Source organism: Lithohypha guttulata, assembly GCF_036872675.1.
Source record: "Lithohypha guttulata strain CCFEE 5908 chromosome Unknown scaffold_2, whole genome shotgun sequence".
Lineage (NCBI taxonomy): Eukaryota > Fungi > Ascomycota > Eurotiomycetes > Chaetothyriales > Trichomeriaceae > Lithohypha > Lithohypha guttulata.
This window is the reverse complement of record NW_027042751.1, coordinates 500,043-518,238: the sequence shown is the minus strand read 5'-3', so window position 1 is coordinate 518,238 and position 18,196 is coordinate 500,043. Positions and strand designations below refer to the sequence as shown.

Sequence of the window (18,196 nt, the reverse complement as noted above, 5' to 3'; positions counted from 1 at the left end):
TCAGATATTTGAGTCGATGTTACAGCCATGGAGGAACCGATACCGAGTCCGATGCCGCCGCATATATTCAAAGCTGGACCACTACCTGCGAGTGACCTGGTATTCTCATCATCACCTGGGTTCGCTACACCAGCACATCCGATTAAGCCTCGAGAAACACGACCTGTGCCTCAGCCAGTATTTGCGCCCCAGCTGAAGATTGCCAATGCACAGACAGTACTACCAATCAGTCTACCACCTCAGCTGCTACGCCCAGTCGCCTTCCGTACCTTGACCAAAAAACACAACCTGACCATTACTTCTGCTGCTCTCTCGGCTCTTGCAATCTTTGTTGGTAAATATTGTGGTGCAGGATGGCGACAAGAAGGCCTCGCCGAAAGAGTCCTTGACGAGATATCCAAACAATGGAAACGTGACAATGGTGGCTTAATACTTGACGATGCTCAGGACAAGAAGCTGAAAAATATCCTCAAATCACTCGAGCCGTGTATGTCTGGAGGCAAGTTGGACACTGGTCGTCTTAGTAGGACGAATAGCAATATCAGCTCGTTGTTGAGATCCGACAGCTCACTCGGTAGACCCGAGATGCCGAGAGATGAGAGTCAGACGAGTTTTGGGATGTCTGGGCTAGACGTGGAAGATCAGGAAATGGATGTGGCCGATACATCTCAGGATGCACGGTCCTACATGAAGATCGTATCAGCCTTCACTCAACCTAAGTTGACCTACTCTACAGCTAAAAAGACTCTCGAAGTCGTCACAAATACCTCGTCGCTAATGCCGCCTATACAACATAAAATCACTTCTTTTCGCAACAGATATCACCTCGTCCATCAGCGCCTGCTGCGTAACGAGTCATTTCAGAAAAAAACTTTCGCAAGCACAACTCGTTCTTCCTCGTTATCCCGTTCGGCCAGTAACCTGGCTAGCGTGTCTGGAGCATACAAGATCACCCCTATTTCGAATCTGCTTGGCCGATCAGGAACCTCTCATCTCCTGCTCGGCTTGCTCGTGCATTCTGCTGCTGGAGATCTCGCTCTGACCGATTTGACAGGAAGTACTGTACTAGACATCAGTATTGCACGACCAATTCCCGATGTAGATGCCTGGTTCTGTCCTGGCATGATTGTCCTTGTCGAAGGCACATATGAGGACGATGGCTCAAACAATTCTGGCCTTGGTTCAGCAGGTGGTGTTGGAGGCCAAATTAAAGGACGCTTCATTGCCGACACAATCGCTGGACCACCTGCCGAGAGACGAGAGGTCACCTTGGGTACTGGCCACAACCACAAGGCAGACGCTGTTCATACCGTCGCGGGTGCAGGCTATGGCTGGTTTGACTTCCTTGGTACAGGCAGTGAAAAGGCTATAGGTCAACAGATGCGCCGAGTTCAGAGACAGTTGCTCGGTCACAAGAACAACGATGAGCTAATTGATGGTTCTAAGCGAACCAAGACTATTATGATTGGGGAGTGCAACCTCGACAGTCCTCGAACTCTTGAGGCAATAAAAGCTATCTTCAACACCTACAATTCAACGGACCTGGTCGATTGTCCTCTAACCATAATACTGTTCGGCAACTTTGTCAAAGCCGCTTCAATGGCAGGATCTACCAAAGGCGGCGACAGCATCCATTACAAAGAAGTATTTGACGGCCTTGCTAGTCTTCTCTCCGAGTTTCCTTCTCTTATGTCGACCACAACCTTGGTTTTCGTGCCAGGCGATAATGACCCGTGGGCCAGTTCTTTTTCAGCTGGTGCTGCAGCTCTTCTCCCACAACAAGGCATACCTGATCTCTTCACTAGCCGAATACGGCGTGCCATCAATACAGCGAACAATGAAGCACATTTAAAAAAGGACATTGATACGCCCGGCGAAGCAGTCTTCACGAGCAATCCAGCTCGAATTAGCTTGTTTGGACCAGTTGAGGAGATGGTGTTGTTCAGAGACGACACAACAAGTCGAATACGGCGGAATGCGGTGCTTTTTCCAAAGCAAGAGGACGATGAGATGGAGACCGAAAACGATATCTCACGTATCCAACCGAACCTCGATGATACTGGAATGCCTGACCTTGATGTCGAGGCAGCGGCTTCTCACGTTCCCACTGGACAATCTACCACACAACATATTGACAAGGCAACACTCGTTGGCCGCCGTTTAACAAAACTGCTTCTGGACCAATCTCACCTGGCTCCTTTCCCCACATCAATTCGACCAACACTCTGGGACTATGGACATAGTCTAAGCTTGTATCCACTACCCACAGCACTAGTCGTGTGTGATGCTGAAGCACCAGCTTTTACTGTGACATACGAAGGCTGTGCTGTCATGAATCCTGGACGAGTCGTAGACGAAGACAAGGGTACAGCTAGGCGGAGAGGTGGTGAGGCCCGATGGATAGAGTATGATGTGAAGAGGCGCAAGGCTGAACTTAGAAGCTGTAGATTCTAGCTCAACGAGTACCAATATCAGTCAGATTCGGCCTAGCTTAGCGCTGCCACATCGTTGTCAAGCCATTACCAAAGGTCGATATGCACTCAAAATGAGGTTGGAACTGAGGCTTGCTTGCCATGATTTGCAATATTATTGGTAGATAATTGGTCGTGTCGAAATGACTTGCTGACGACCAAGAACAACTCAAAACGTCCTTTTCCCCATCGTCAGCATCGTAACGATAGAACCCAGACAGACTGCGACATCTCAATTCCTTAACAGATCGATGCTTTTTCACGTCGGCTGTTTTGCTCCACACAGAATGTAACTCCGCGGACTGTCAAAAACATCGGTCACCAAAAACATCAATATTAGCCATTACTTGGTGTTGTTATATATTGCTATATAGCTGAATAATAGCTGTATTCATATGAGGATCTGAAACGTATACTTCTTCCTCTTCCTCTTCCACCTCTTTCACCTCGTCATCGTCGTCGTCGTCGCTGCTGTCGTCGCGTACGGGCATTAGAGGACTATGTGACCCTAGCTAAACGTCGACAAGATCAATAAATCGCTTATTGACATTAACTGCTTATCGACGAGTGTTTTTACCAGCTGCCTCAGCCAGCTTGCTAGCGAGTGTGTTCCTCTCTTATTCCGTAGTCGCTAGCTTAAATATAGTATGTTCTAATCTCTTACCTATTTTATTAACTATAGTACGTACTGCGCGAGGGACGGTCGTCGTCGTAGCGATAATCGATAAGCCTTAAACAGCTTAGGTATAGTTACGTGGTGTAAGTTGTATATTTTACTTAAACGACGGGTTAGTAATTAGTGGTTTAGGTGTAGAAGGTCGCTAGATCGGTTATAATAATATCTAGCGAGTTTCGACTACTTTAGACGGTTTATATAGCTACAGCCCTGTCGCCCTAAAACCTAATTTAATATTAGACGATATAATAGCGTCCTTACGCGCCTATATAAAGTGTTTTATAAATATAGCTTTCGCGTAAGGCGACTAGTTATTATATACTGTTTCTCTAGCGACTAATATACGAAACTTACGCTTAAGCGACGAGAATATAGTTATATTAAGCGGCTATATAAAATAGCTTATATAGGTAATAAGGTAGACGATATATATACGATTAGTAATTGTATATCGTATAAACTTATTTGTTATATATAATTTATAACCGTCGTAGACTAGTAGTCGCTATTAACCGTTAGGGAGGTTAATAGCCGTCTAAGGGACGAATATACGCTTTAGCTATTAAAGCGTTATCTTATTCGTTGTAAAGGTATAGTTAGTAGTAGTATAGTACTAGTTAGGCGTCTCTTTAGCGATAAACTACTGCTGTTATATATACTTACCCTTAAAGATTAATAATAGTTAGATTAACTAACCGTTTATATAGATATACTTAATAGACGTTACTTATTCGCGTTTATAAGGACGTTTAATAATAGATATATTAGTATCGTAGCGACTAACTATATTCTAGTTACTATACCTGTTTAAAGTAGTACTAACTTCGTCTATATTCTAAATATACGACTCTTAAATGTTCTTACTGTTGTATATAATAAATAGCTCGTTAAACTACCGTAATATACCCTCTTTTATAATATACTATACTCTTCTATAATTAATAGACTTACCTACTTTAGTTTTAATAGCTAGCGTTTGTGTAATATATCGTTATACCTATCTTTTTCTAATATAGCTATTGCGTCCGTTAAGGCTTATAATAAAGGATATAGTTTCTTATAAACGCTAGTAGCTAATAGCCTAGCTTGTTACTTCTATCTTAATTATTATCTAGGTAAGTCGTTTCTTTTATATATCGGTGAGTTTCTGCTACGACTATTGCGACTCTGTGATTATCGTATAACTTTTAATTCTACTACCTAGCGTACTATAGTGGACGCTAAATACAGTTATAGTCGCTCGAATCGACTTATATATACCTTTATTATATACTGCGATAGCAGTTGTTAAATTCTGCTTATTTACTTTACCTATATTGCGTGGTGTTATTGAATGCGATAAGAATAACAAAAAAAAGTTGGCGCAGAAAAAAGTGATGTTTTTGGTGACCGATGTTTTTGACGGTCCGCGGAGTTAATGCAGAACGGATCTTCATCTTCCCCAACAGCGGAGCTGGGGAAATAGGTTAAACTCAACAGGTCTAGAACGACAAACTTACGAGGTGCCAGCGTACCTCACGAAAATATCGATCTTGCACATGTGCATTGAATGATGAGTAGACGACTTCGATAACATGGCGACAGATGCGCGAGTGGCAATCATCGGTGCTGGTGTCGGCGGCCTGGTCACTGCCTTACAGCTCCACGCACATGGGTTTAAGAACATCGAGATCTTTGAAGCAGCCAATCAGCTGACATCGTTGGGGGTTGGCATCAATGTGCAGCCACACGCCATTCTAGTGCTTCGAGATTTGGGCTTATTGCCAGCACTCGAAAGCACCGGCATAAAGACACAGGAGCTCAATTATTATGACCGTTTCGGTAATCCGATCATCAGCGAACCAAGAGGCGAATATGCTGGCTACAACGTCCCCCAATTCAGTATACATCGTGGTCATCTACAGATGCTGCTGTTGGAAGCTGTGAAGGAACGTCTAGGCAAGGACAGTGTCCACCTCAACCACGCTTTGAATAGCTTCGACGATCAGAAAAATACGAGTGAGAGAGTCAGATTACATTTCGTCCAGCGGAAGACGAACATTTCAGCGTCGACACCGGAGGTGGAAGCTGACCTTGTGGTGGCCGCTGATGGAATTAACTCGACGGTCCGACGTATCCTGTACCCGGAAGAAGGGCCGCCACATTTCTCAGGTCGCATACTCTGGCGAGGATGTCTAGAACGTGAGCCTTATCTTACTGGTGGTAGCATGATCTGGTCTGGCCATGCGAATCAGAAATTCATCGCCTACCCTATATCGAAGCGCGCACAGCTATCAAGTCCTCCCAAGTCCTTGGTCAACTGGATCGCAGAGCTGAGAATAAGGGACGAGAATGATCCTGACACAACACCACCAGAGAAGACTGACTGGACAATGTCTGTGCCTAAAGAGCGGTTCGCGGGCGCCTTCAAGGACTGGACCTTTGGCTTTCTTAATGTCCCTGACCTTATCGAGAAGACTGACATGGTCTATGAATACCCAATGTGCGATCGCGACCCAGTAGCACAATGGAGTTTCGGACGATTGACCCTCCTCGGCGACGCTGCACACCCGATGTATCCCATCGGTAGCAACGGCGCATCCCAAGCTATTCTCGACGCTGCCTCTCTTACAAAATGCCTCCTTACCTGTACTAGCCTCGCAGATATACCTGGCGCCTTGCATCAATATCAAAACGACCGACTACCTGTCACAGCCAAGATCGTCATGGCCAATCGTGGCAACGGACCCGATCACGTCATGCAACTTGCTTATGAGAGAGCACCAGATGGGTTCAAGCACATCGACGATATCATTCCGCAGCAGGAGCTGGAGAGTATTGGTTTAGCGTATAAAGCGATTGCAGGATTTGAGGTCGAGAAGGTGAATGATTTGGCGAAGAGGTCAGAAGGGACTGCAGAGAAGTTGGAGTTGAAATCGCCACAGGCTTGGACATTGAATACAGATGGAGTGAATGGGTCTCATTAACTTGAAGATCCGTCTACACAATTTGTGAGCTACCAAGCACTGGACTACGAAACTATTCGTTGAATTACGCTGAACAATCACTCGAAAGAAGAAGAAGAGTTCAAGCAGGAAACAGAAGTCTCGTCAAAGCTAAAATGTGGATCAATGTATCTTCTATATGGTATTGTATACACTTGTGACCATCCCTAAAACCGCAAAACCCTCGACCTCCCGCCGGCTTATGAACAACTCCACCCCAATACCCCTCAATCAAACTATTCGCAGCAACAGCATTCTTATTCTGCCCGCGCTCAACGGCGCGAAACACCGCGTCCCACCTCCCCAAACACATGAATTTACAACTCTCCTCGGCTGAGATCTTGGCGTCGCAGCAGAGCTTGTCGTTGTCGGGGGTGGGGTGGTGAAGTGGTTGCTTGACGTTTCTAGAATGGACGCAGGATGTGCTTCGCCAGTGGCTCTGCATGTGTAGGATGAAGCATTCGAGGTGGCTGCTGGAGGGGCAGCAGTTGGTTTGCACTAGGAGGGGGGTTTCGGAGGCGAGTTTGCAGCGATTGCATTTACTGTCTGGGGGGTTGGAAGTGCTCCTGGTGGGGAGGGTGGTGTTTGTTTCGCACATGCTGATGGCATGTGGGATTAGTGTTTGGTCAGATCTCATATCGCGTACGAGAGCATGCGTTGAGACCGCAAGCTTCGGCGCCATGCTGTTGCATACGATTGCTGTGTGTACAGCATCTAGGCGGGCAATCTTGTGCAGTGTGTACAGTGTAATCTCTGATTAGTTGTAGACCTTGCGTCAAAGACCCTTGCAAAAGGCTAACTCTACAAGCTAGAACAGGCGCCGATCCCAAAGTGGAGCTTATGGATACGGTGGCCACACTATCGCTGCCATCTGGCGAAGGATACTCGAGAATTGCTCACGTGCTCTTATCGGATTTCACATATCACGTGCGAAGGTGGTCTGCCCACGTGTCGACCTAAGGCTGAATCTGTAAGCGCTGAGGTTGGACTGCTGCAACTTCCGGGCTGCGTCAACGGCTCCTCCTCACTACAAAGAAGAAGTAGAACAACAACACCCTGGCCTGCCGACATGTCATCGCGTGATTCTGTCATCGCGATCGCTCGAGTGAACTGGTGTCTATCCGCTGGTGGATATGCGTGATGGGCGACCCTTTATCCGTCACCGCTAGTGTAGCGGGTCTTGTTTCCCTCGGCCTCCAGACTACAGAGTACCTCTACAAATACTATGCAGCCTACAAGGATCGCGAGGAGGATCTAGCCAAAACCACGAACCGATTGAGCGACCTTTTACAGACTCTGGGTGTTATCGACGAAGTGCTCCGGTTACGAAAATGGCGGTCCAACGAGCAGACGACTCTACAGAACATTGAAAACGCCATCTACCGAAGTGAGGACGTGATTCAGGATCTGCAAGAGGAGGTACGAAAGTTTCAGAAAGAGCCGACGACCAATGTGACTACAGCTATTCGAGCTGCCGGACGGTGCGCGGCGTACCCTTTTCGCAAAAGCACTCTCGCGAAGCTCGACGAAGACGTCGGCGCCTTCCGCGAAAACCTGTCGATCGCCCTGCAAGCTCTCCATTTGAAGGAACATCAAAACACCCAGAACGACATCGAAGAAGTGAAACACATTGTCAAGAGTGCACAAGCACAACATCTGGCGGCTGGGGTGCGTCAATGGTTGCGAGCACCTGATGCGACGGTCGATTACAATGCCGCGTGCACCAAACGTCACGCTGGGACCGGGCGATGGTTTGTGCAAGGTCCGCCCTTTACCGCATGGCTGCAGCGGGACAACTCGTTTCTCTGGCTGTACGGCTTTGCTGGCTCTGGTAAGTCTGTCCTGTGTTCCACCGCCATTCAGCACGCCTTTCGTCAACAACGTGCTCGCCCGGGAAGTGCGACCGCGTTCTTCTTCTTCACCTTCAACGATGAGTCCAAGCGGGATGTATCCGCGCTGCTACGGGCGCTGTTGCTGCAGTTGTCAGGACAGATCGCTGGTGTTGAGGCAGATTTAGCAAAATTACAAGACTCGACCAACCATGGCACGCCTGCTGTGCCGGTATTGATGGAACACCTACGCCAAGCGGTGACTAGAAGTCGTCATGTGTACATCTTGCTGGACGCACTAGACGAATGTCCTGCTGGTAACGTACGTCGTGACGTGTTAGCAACGATTCAGACGATGCGCCAATGGTCATTGCCCGGATTGCACTTACTCGTCACCAGCCGGGACCTGCCAGACATCCGAGACCATCTGTATTCTCAAGACCAAATCCAGGACAGGGAGTACGTTGCACTGAGCAACCACAATGTACGCCAAGATATCCACGATTACCTCATCCACCATGTCGACCACGATCCTGGCCTGCGGCGATGGGGTGACCACCGCGGCAAGATCAAGGACTACCTGGCGCAACATGCAAATGGCGTGTAAGTACCAGCTCGGTGGTATGTAGAGACGAACAAAGAGTTGAGACTGACTTGCAACCAGGTTCCGGTGGGTTGACTGCCAGCTGCAGTCCTTGCGAGATTGTCCTCGGAGCGTGAGACATCTCGAAAAACGTCTTCGGGACTTGCCTCCGTCCCTCGACGAGACGTACGAGCGGATGCTCTGCAACATTGATGCCGCATCGCAAGATGATGCTCAGCGGATCTTGGCGCTGCTCTGTTGTTCGACTCGACCTCTTTCAGTTGATGAACTGATCGATGCGCTCGCGATCGACCTCGAGGATGACAAGGGTTTCGACGCTGATCGGAGATTCGAGGGCACTGACGATCTGCTTTGCATCTGCCCCGGGATGATCGAGGTCCATCTGACCACGCGTCAGACTGACAGCAGTTTCAGTGATGATGACACCCCTGCCCAAGCTGTCCGTATAGCTCACTTTTCGGTGCAGGAGTATCTGGTGTCCGATCGCATCAAACAAGGCCGCGCCGCTCGGTTTGCCATATCAGCTGCCGTCGAGCATGCGCGAATCAGCCAGACATGTTTACTCTATCTCAGTGACGACGAGTTTCTCGGACAAGCCATGACGCCAGACCTGGTTGAACAGTATCCTTTCGCGATGTTTGCCGCAAGGTATTGGTATCAGCACTATCGGCAGGCCGATGCTGAGTCTGCTACGCACTTGTCAGTCAAGGCGACTAAGTTTTTGGGAGAACGCACGATGCTTGACCGTTGGATCATGCTTCACGACCCGGACCGACCATGGCGGAGAGAGACCGATTACGGTGCTTCCGCTAAAGATCGTGCCTCAGCAACATACTATGCAGCTCTGCTCGGGCTCGAAGATGTCTTAGCACGTATCTTGTCTACCTCACGAGCCGATATCAATGCTCAAGGAGGATTATACGGTAACGCACTACAGGCCGCATCAATAGAAGGTCACGAGACGGTAGTGCAGATACTGCTCGAGAAGGGAGCGGACATCCATGCTCAAGGAGGATTGATATACGATAGCGCACTACAGGCCGCATCAACAGAAGGTCACGAGACCGTGGTGCAGATGCTGCTCGAGCAGGGGGCCGTTAATGCTCAAGGAGGAAAGGACTATGGTGACGCACTAATCCTTGCATCAGCTTGTGGTTACGAGACGATAGTGCAGATGCTGCTCGAGAAGGGGGCCGATGTTAATGCTCAAGGAGGAGATGAATACGGCAACGCACTAGGGGCCGCATCAGCAGAAGGTCACAAGACGGTAGTGCAGATGCTGCTTAATGCAGGAGCCATAGACGACTACGAGGAGGAGGAGTATGCTCTGCGAAACCTGAATTAACGAATCTGTATAAGTACGTATATGAAAGTATATTGATGTTTCCACAAGCACCTATTCCTAATGTTTCGGATTATTGACTGTGTTCTTCCGTATATTCTCAAATCAGTGTTCATGAATCCACAAGAGCAGCCGATTTCCAGCTTAGGAGGCCGTCCCGAAACCTGGTCGGGCTTGGCGAAATAGGCTACGAGACTAGGTACTCTGCACGCTATTCGATATGGCTGCTCTGAGCGGTTGCCTTGTACAATTTCTTTCTAAATCAACGTGTTTGCGAAACAGAACTAACGAACAGCGTGGCTACTATACGTCGGACAGATGCAACGCGAAGATACACACTTCATGATGAAGTCGTCCATTGCGCTCAATCAGTGAGCCTCCGCCATCGACAGTACAGCATCCACACTGCACATTGGCATAAAAAGACGCCCAGCACGGTCTGCATCACGATGGTTTCTGGCGCAGGAAACCTTGATTCGGACCTTGAGCTGCGGCGCTGTGGTTTATTAGAATGATACGGCTCGTTGAGCATAATACTGTTGTAGGCATCGTTGATCTGTTGCATCTTTTTAGTGGCTTGCGGACGTTCCTCAAGACTTACCTTGTCAGGGTGGTTCTTGAGAGCCAAAATGTGATATGCCTTTTTGACCTGTGCTTGCGTGCAACCTCTTTCGAGGCCTAGGACTTGGTAGGGATCCATTTAGATAGGAGTAAGGTGTCGACCGAGGATCGCTTCTTGGGAAGGCTCGAGAAGGGAGTAGTAGTTGTGGAGTTCTCAATATCACAGATAGGCAGACCTGCTACTCAGAGTATGCAATGGATTTTGCTTGGAGAGGACGATTCATTCTTGACATAGCTCAGGCCGTCGTATACAATTATATGCAATGACAGGACAATAACAATACAATCAAACTTCTTTGTATTACCTCTTGCAACAATACCGTTGGCTCGTGCCCTTTGTTCTTGAAAATTGGGAAGAGGTTTATTGAGATGCACAAAGGCACAACGCCAATATCGAAGTTGAGTGTTTTCGCGAGTTTGGTGGTCATATCATAGCGGGATATGGTAGACATCGAGTATTTACTACCCACAGGTTGTCAATGTGTCATGAGCATAACGCACGTCGAGTCGGTGGTCGCTGCTTCAGCTATAAATCGGATATCAGCCATCGTTCAGGTAGCTCCGGATGCGCAATGCAACAACGAGACCAATGATGATAGTGACGTAGAGTCTGACCAAAAATATTGATTGCAGTCTCCTGCTTCGAATGTGACAATTTGTGTGAAACACAAAGGACCAGGCATATCGTTGCTACCTGGGAACTTCTCGGATAGAGCTAACGAGAAAGCGAAAGCGAGTGAGTAGTCAGGCAGGACTTCCGGGCTTGCTATGCGATTGGAACGTTTCACATCAAATCATCCCCGAAGCGGTGATCCGCTGCTAGTGACTTCCCAGAAATGCAAATGTTGGCACAGCATGGTAGGCCTGAAGGCAGTGTTTCAACCACAATTTGAGTATGCCAGATGCCAAGGACAAAGAAGCCCTAACCTCAGTCCTCAATAACAGTGGCGCAATGAGACGCAACGTAGGCACCACCAATCGGCATCAGTCTCTCGTGAACAATATCCCCTGTCTTGACAGAAAGCTACTATCTTGGCCTCCGAGGGACGCGCATTGACACAAGTCACATCAATCGTACATGTTCTGCGAGGAAACGGAGATATAGAGACTCGATCCTGTCAATCCATCGTTATCAACTTCTCCGTCATACGTAGTTCAGTCTTCACCATTCGAAGGGACAAGACGTTTTCCGAGGACAAAAGGCAGAGCAACAATCCACCATGTCAGGCCTTGAAGTACTTCTAGTTATTGGTGTGGGAGTCGCTGTGACTGCTGGCGTCCGCAAAGCTCGCAAAGACCGCAAGCAGAAGAAATTGGCTGCACATGGTACTGCCCAGCTTGTGCCTGAAGAGTCCAACCGAGCTACCAGTAGCCAACCTCACCAAGGCCAGAATGTAGAGGAGGAGTCCCTGCCACCATACTCACCACCATCGAAAGAGCTGCTAGTCGACGACAACAAACCTCCAGCATATGATACGGCGGGGAGCGGAGACGAAAGCAACAATATGCCTGGAGCTACAACTGATATTGCTTCGACTACAGAAAATGCAACCGAAGATGGGCCAGCGGCTGTTTCGGAACGTACGAAGAAGGAGAAATCGCATAGATGGAAAGCATGGCGGCGCGGCAGAAGCGACAAGTCCGACGCAACCATTCAGTCTGGTGGATTTGAGACGAGGTAGGGGCGGCCAATTGTCGACTGCATCGTGGTTGCAACTAATCTGTTCGGATTGGAAACTGTTTGACATCCGAACTACGTTGTGTCTCCTGGCTGGCGTCGGTGGTTCGATCTTCGGCGAATTGACTCGCTTGCGGTACCGTGGAAGAGCGAACACTTGGAAACTGCTGACAATGGGAGCTTAATATTCTGTTAATTGAACCCTTTTCCAGACAGTGCCAAGCATGATTTTCCAGACGATACACGCCATATCCGCTCCTTCATACTTCAAGAGTTGCTCAGGTACGAGTTCATAGGCATGGCTGTATAGTCAGTCATGTTCAGAGAAAGGCCAGGCACTTGTCATGTTCGCGAAGTGTTAACGGAGAGGCTAATCTCAGCATGTCATCAACAGGGCAGCCACTCGGTTGTATAAACATAACATTGTGTATAGTACACTGCTACCTTTGTTCTTGGTTCTACCTGCGAACACCAAACAGGAAGTTTGAGCAGGTATGCCTGAGCAGTGGGGTGGTAGTTCTATCGACACATTCATCCTTTCGTTTGTTGTAAAAGTTGAGTCAACAATATGAGTTTAGAGACACGACGGCCATCGAGATGCTTACCAACACAGTCAGAGGGAATATATATTGTGATAGATGCTGAGCAAGACCATACACAAGTCTTGCCTTCCACTCTGAAACTCCCCTAATGATCCCGAAGCCTATCCAGACTCTTTCCCCAGCCTGGACAAGCTTTGACCTGAGATCGCATCCTCTCTACCTGAAAGTCGGTCACCACTACAGACCACCACCCAGCTCGAAAGGGATTGGTGAGAAAGCACTGCTCTGTATCTTGCAGAAGATGACGGACATCAGCCGCCTGCCCAACGAGCTAGTGTCCAAGATACTCAGCTTCTTCACTTGCTCACCACGATCACATAGACATGTACGGCTAGTATGTCACCAATTCAATGATATAGTAAGCTCAGCGTCATTCCGAATCGAGGTAGCCAGAAATCAGATGCCAGCCATACTTGTTGCCTTCGATACCTCAGTCGTCTCGACGAAACAACTCTTTGATATGGCAATAAAACAAAGACAAGTCGAGGCAGCTGTTGAAAAGCTCTGCACTGTGGACGATAGCTGTGCCGTACGTAACGCTATCGAAGTCGGCGTCATCCTACTCAACAGAATCACCACTCGTGATGCCCCTAACAAATATAGCCGACTCTCCATAGCTGCGAGATTCTTCAAGGAATATTGTACGGCTTACGTAAGGAGGTGTCTGAGGTTGACCACTATCAGAATGTTTCGGTACAAGGTTAAGCAATGGGACTTCGGTGAGCCTTCACAGTTTCAGCATAATTAATTTCGCTTGCTACTCGGAAATAGTTATCCTTACATGTTGGAAGTTCTCCAAGCGCGCGGCCTCGAGGCTGCTATAATGGCAAGAGACCAAAGCCTTGATATTCTGCATCTTATCAACAATTACGCTGAGGGCCGCGACTTTGGCCGTGTGTCTGATACTTGTCATGAGTGCAAGCTCACGAGAATGCTGGCTAAAGTACACGATAACGATTTTCATGTCGAAAACAATCGACTGGTTTCATATTGCCTCTACCTTCGAGGTCTACAGTGGCGTCTATTGAGCTATAGCCCGGACAAGCCTGTATACACGCTACTGCATGACAGCCAGGGATTTATAGACTACCACCACGTTGACAGACTATTCACCCCTGATTTATGCAGGCTCTTCAAGGATGAATTGCAGCTTCAAATGGACGCAGAAGCCTATTGGAAGAACTTGGATCCCACAGACTATGCTTTTCAAGTTAAAAAAACAAATGATGAACTGATCTCTGCGCTCAAAAACTGGCGGACTCGCGAAAACTGGGAACCAGGTCTAGATCCTCCCAGCTGCAATGGAGAGTACATGATGTGGTGGGACTTAAATGAGAATGATCATGTGTACATTCCCGGCTGGCACCGAGTCATAAGGTGGTAAACTGGCTAGGAGCAGTACGTCTGCTCCTTTCCAATAGCTGACGCGCAGAGACATGCTGCGGACGATGAGTATACCCCTTCAAATAGCTTCAACCAGTTGTTTTATTGCAAGCTTCGCTTATACAATAATGTCGACGGGTGTATAGGATGACGGGCCAGGCGGACAAAGGATGTTCCGGAAGGGCTACGGCTTGGTAAGCAGATACGTCAAATACCAGACGTTGCAATAGGAGATTCCTGAGATAACTCGATTCGTGTATTAGCGTCAAGACAGTGGTGCGTATTGAAAGATGCGCCTACTGAGGAACCGAGTGGATTACGAATGCAGGATGGGTAGCATTGTAGCTTGAGAATTTCAGATATGCACAGCAATTTACTTTAGATGTCATTCTCTCGATCACAGTCCGCAGAAGCGTTTTCTCGCTGGCGTTGGAACAAGTACAACCATGGCCTGAATAAACGTTGTTACGCTACTTGCATTATCTATTCAGGGCCTCGAGTTCAGCATTCCACCTCTTCATCCAAACATCCACGATCCTACCCATCAGCCCACCACTTACAGGATCTTTCACCTGACCCAGCACGCTGCTATCTCGAACAGTCGACTTTGTCTCAAACTTCAAGCCCTGACCAACATCCCCTTCCTCTTTGGTTTTCTCCCCAGCTTCCACATCTGCACTAACGTCCGGCTGAACCTGGTCCGGTTTCGTGTGAATACCATACTTACCCTTCCAAAAGTCCATCAACTTCCTACTTGGATTCCGTCGAACATCTCCATCACTCGCTTTCAGCCTCTCCAACCACTCATTGGTCTCAACAACCTCGAACTTTGGCATCGTTGAATGATTCTGTAACATCGACACTAGATCCCTTTTCCAACTCAACGTTGCTGGGTTGAGGATATGATACGCTAGATCTATATTCCTCCTCTCACACCTTTCACATGCCTCAAAAGCAAGCTGCTCGATAACTTCAGCAGCTTTATCGACCGGTAACCAGCTAGGAGATTCATCAAGAGCAGGTAGACAGCCTGCAGAACTCGGCAGCGCTGACCGGATCATGAGCGCAATGGCTTCGGTATCATTCCAGTATGCATTCACTGTATCGCCCGCGAGTTGACCAATACGTAATACACGGCTGGTAAGGTTTGCGGTCTTCATAGCAGCATGCGTGATTCGTTCCGCGACGAGTTTCGAGCGGCCGTAGCCCATGTGTTGTGCGTGGTGCAGGTCCCAGATTAGTGTTTCGGGGATCGTGGCTGGTTTTGGTGTACCTGAAGCGGCGGAGATGGAAGAGCAGAAATAGAATTTGGCTGGGGTGAAGTGCGTGGTGCGAAGAGCGATGTGTTCGATTAGATTGTAGACGCCGCGGATGTGTTGTGGTTCGAAGGAGAGCAGGGGCAGGTTGAAGTTTACGGCCCAGGCGGAGTGGATGATGTGTGTTACGCTGCTGAGGAGCTGGGTGAGGTGTGTCTCGTCGAGGCCAAGGGTGGGCTGGGAGAGGTCGGATGCAAGAGCGACGATGCGATCGGTCTGGCCATGAGTTAGGGACGAGAGGAGGTTGCGAGAATGTAGTGCTGTGAATACACGATCCTGAGCTGTTGATGGGTCGGAAGCACGGACGAGGCAGTATATGCGTAAGATATCGTCGCGTCTGAGGAGATTGGCGAGGAGGATTGAGCCCAGACCACCAGTGACACCTGTCAAAAGAACTGTTTTTGCGTTGACTTTCGGCTTACCAGTAGGATCGTGCGGCGTAAATGTGCTGTACTTATCGAGCAGGTCTTGCATGACTGTAATCTTCGCCTCGCTTGCGTCGGTATCACTATCGTCAATCCCAAGTCGTATATTATAAATATGTTGTGCAAGTGAGCGAACAGTCCCTCTCTCAAAGACAACGTTTTGCGATAGTTTGTCTGCATTCCCACCAATATCCAGCTCTTTCTTGATCATGGTCCATATCCTGGTTGTTTGCAAGCTGTCCACGCCTGCTGAGAAGATATCGCTATTTGCCGATTCTAGTGGTACATTGAGATCATTGCGGAATTTCGTGAGGAGGAAATCTTCGAGTTGAGGGAGCTCAAGTTGTAAGAGCGGTTTGTCTGATTGTGCAGGCGCACCTGATTCGAATTGCTGATAAGCTTGTGCAACGATATCTTTGTATTGTTCGTACATTTGTGCTCGAATTATGGTGTTCTTATCTGTTTTCGGGTAGACTTCGTCAGCAGGTCGCACGACAACTAGGTCTTTTGGTATACGTGAGAAAGTCTCAGCTTGGCTGTTTGCTTCTTCTATCTGTGGCCATATCCTTTCCAAGAAATCTTCGTCGCTGAGGTGTTGTGCATGCTCACTGCGGAAGACGATAACACCAGGTACGGTGCGCTGAAAGCCAAATACAGCGACCTCTCTAATGAGCTCACTTTTTCGGATGTGCCCCTCGATTGGTATAGGCAAGACCTTCTCGCCGTTGACAAGGGTCAATCTGTCGTCGAGTCTGCTGACGTATTTCCAGTAATTCGACTTCGCTGGATCAGGATGTCGTTTGAAAAGATCCTTCGTTCTGAATGCGTTTGGCGGATCGTCAGTGTTCGTGGCAACTTTGCTTGGTAGACCATCCAATGCAACACATTCGAAAATACCAGGTGAGATCTCGTCCATCAGCACATGGTCTGCGACAGGCTTATAGAGTCTCAAGTAGTTCCATTCGTTGTCACCTGTGCCCGGTTGACGATATGAGTTCATGATGAAGCCCGTTTCAGTAGCTCCATAGTTCCCTGACAGATTAACGCCTTTGCTGACAAGCTCGTCTCCCAGAGGATCTGGGCAGGCACTCCCACCATACATGACGATCTTGGCTTTGGCCAGTTCCACGATACCTTCCTCCTTTTCTGCTAGCAATTTGAGCACGTATGGGACAGCACATACCATCTCTGGCTTGGCAACTTTCATGGCCGCAAGTAAGTTCTGTCTGGTGACTGGTAATTGGTGATTGCCGAAATACATTGGCCGTTTTGCGTAAATTGCTCGACCAAACTCATGAAGGGCATGAGAGTGAAACAAGGGCGAGACGGTGAAAGAACGAAAACCGAGTCCTTTACGCCAGTTTGCTAGACAGCCGAAGTTTGTGATGAAAATAGGTTTGGGAAAGCCAGTCGTGCCAGACGAATGAATGATCCATGCGACTTTTTTTGATTCTCTCTCTGCGTCGCAAGGTCGGGAAAACTTGGGAACATTGAAGATCGAGCGGTAGTCCTGCTGGTTGATACGTGGTAAAGAGGTCAGTTGCATCTCCAATCGCATGTCCTCGATGACGGTGTTGTATTGGGGTGTCGCCACGATTGTGGCACAATTAGCTAATTTCATTAGGCTCACATATGCTGGAGCTGTAAGTCTAGTTGAGAGAAAAAGGACAGCATAACCCAATCGACCGAGAGTGAAAAAGGATATTATTGCATCGAAGCAGGAAGGGGTGAGTAGAGCGACTACTGGAGCGTTGTCTAATGAGGCGTCCTATATTGATTAGAGAAAGACTCGTGCCTATAGAGGGTCACGACTCACGGCTGGTAGTAAACCCTGCTTCTGGTACCATACACATGCGGCGTCCACATATCTGTTCACTATTTTCGCGGTGTATACTTCATAATCTGCTGCTCCCGTGGCAGGATATCCAATCATCGGTATATCTTCATCTTCAGCAGCATGTTTTCTCAACAGACTATCCACGGTCCAATATATTGATGGATGTGGTCGTGCTGCCATACCATTATTTGGAGAGTTTTCATCAACAACCGCCTGCACCGTAGCAGGCGGCGACGTAGTCACGGTTGTGGTCGTCATGGTTACTTGAGTCGTCTCTAGACTCTGGAGATCCGCCATGTTGTTGGTGAATATCGACATATTGATATGCAAATCGATGCTGATGTGTAAGAATTGTTCCGCCGGCTGAGAACCTATTCCGCCGGAGGTGGATCCACGGAGTACCCCACGTTTTACACCACGATTGGGTG

The 18,196-nt window shown here is 48.3% G+C and overlaps 5 protein-coding genes across 5 annotated transcripts; 4 read left to right on the top strand and 1 right to left on the bottom strand.

The window, feature by feature from the left end:
• Positions 1-27: 27 nt before the first annotated feature.
• DPB2 (DNA-directed DNA polymerase epsilon, subunit B) lies at positions 28-2,454 on the top strand (the record flags this gene model as incomplete). Its single annotated transcript, XM_064896684.1, has 1 exon — positions 28-2,454. The coding sequence occupies one exon, from the start codon at positions 28-30 to the stop codon at positions 2,452-2,454; it is 2,427 nt and encodes an 808-aa protein (XP_064755634.1).
• A 2,267-nt stretch (positions 2,455-4,721) lies between these two features.
• On the top strand, positions 4,722-6,113 carry LTR64_002311 (uncharacterized protein; the record flags this gene model as incomplete). The annotated part of the gene is made up of 1 exon (XM_064896683.1): positions 4,722-6,113. One exon carries the CDS (start codon positions 4,722-4,724, stop codon positions 6,111-6,113), a length of 1,392 nt encoding a protein of 463 aa, XP_064755633.1.
• A 1,158-nt stretch (positions 6,114-7,271) lies between these two features.
• LTR64_002310 (uncharacterized protein) lies at positions 7,272-9,909 on the top strand (the record flags this gene model as incomplete). Its single annotated transcript, XM_064896682.1, has 2 exons — positions 7,272-8,563; positions 8,625-9,909. The coding sequence occupies 2 exons, from the start codon at positions 7,272-7,274 to the stop codon at positions 9,907-9,909; spliced, it is 2,577 nt and encodes an 858-aa protein (XP_064755632.1).
• A 1,838-nt stretch (positions 9,910-11,747) lies between these two features.
• Positions 11,748-12,209, top strand: LTR64_002309 (uncharacterized protein; the record flags this gene model as incomplete). Its single annotated transcript, XM_064896681.1, has 1 exon — positions 11,748-12,209. One exon carries the CDS (start codon positions 11,748-11,750, stop codon positions 12,207-12,209), a length of 462 nt encoding a protein of 153 aa, XP_064755631.1.
• A 2,460-nt stretch (positions 12,210-14,669) lies between these two features.
• On the bottom strand, positions 14,670-18,065 carry LTR64_002308 (putative secondary metabolism biosynthetic enzyme; the record flags this gene model as incomplete). Its single annotated transcript, XM_064896680.1, has 2 exons — positions 14,670-17,572; positions 17,783-18,065. 2 exons carry the CDS (start codon positions 18,063-18,065, stop codon positions 14,670-14,672), a joined length of 3,186 nt encoding a protein of 1,061 aa, XP_064755630.1.
• Positions 18,066-18,196: the final 131 nt, after the last annotated feature.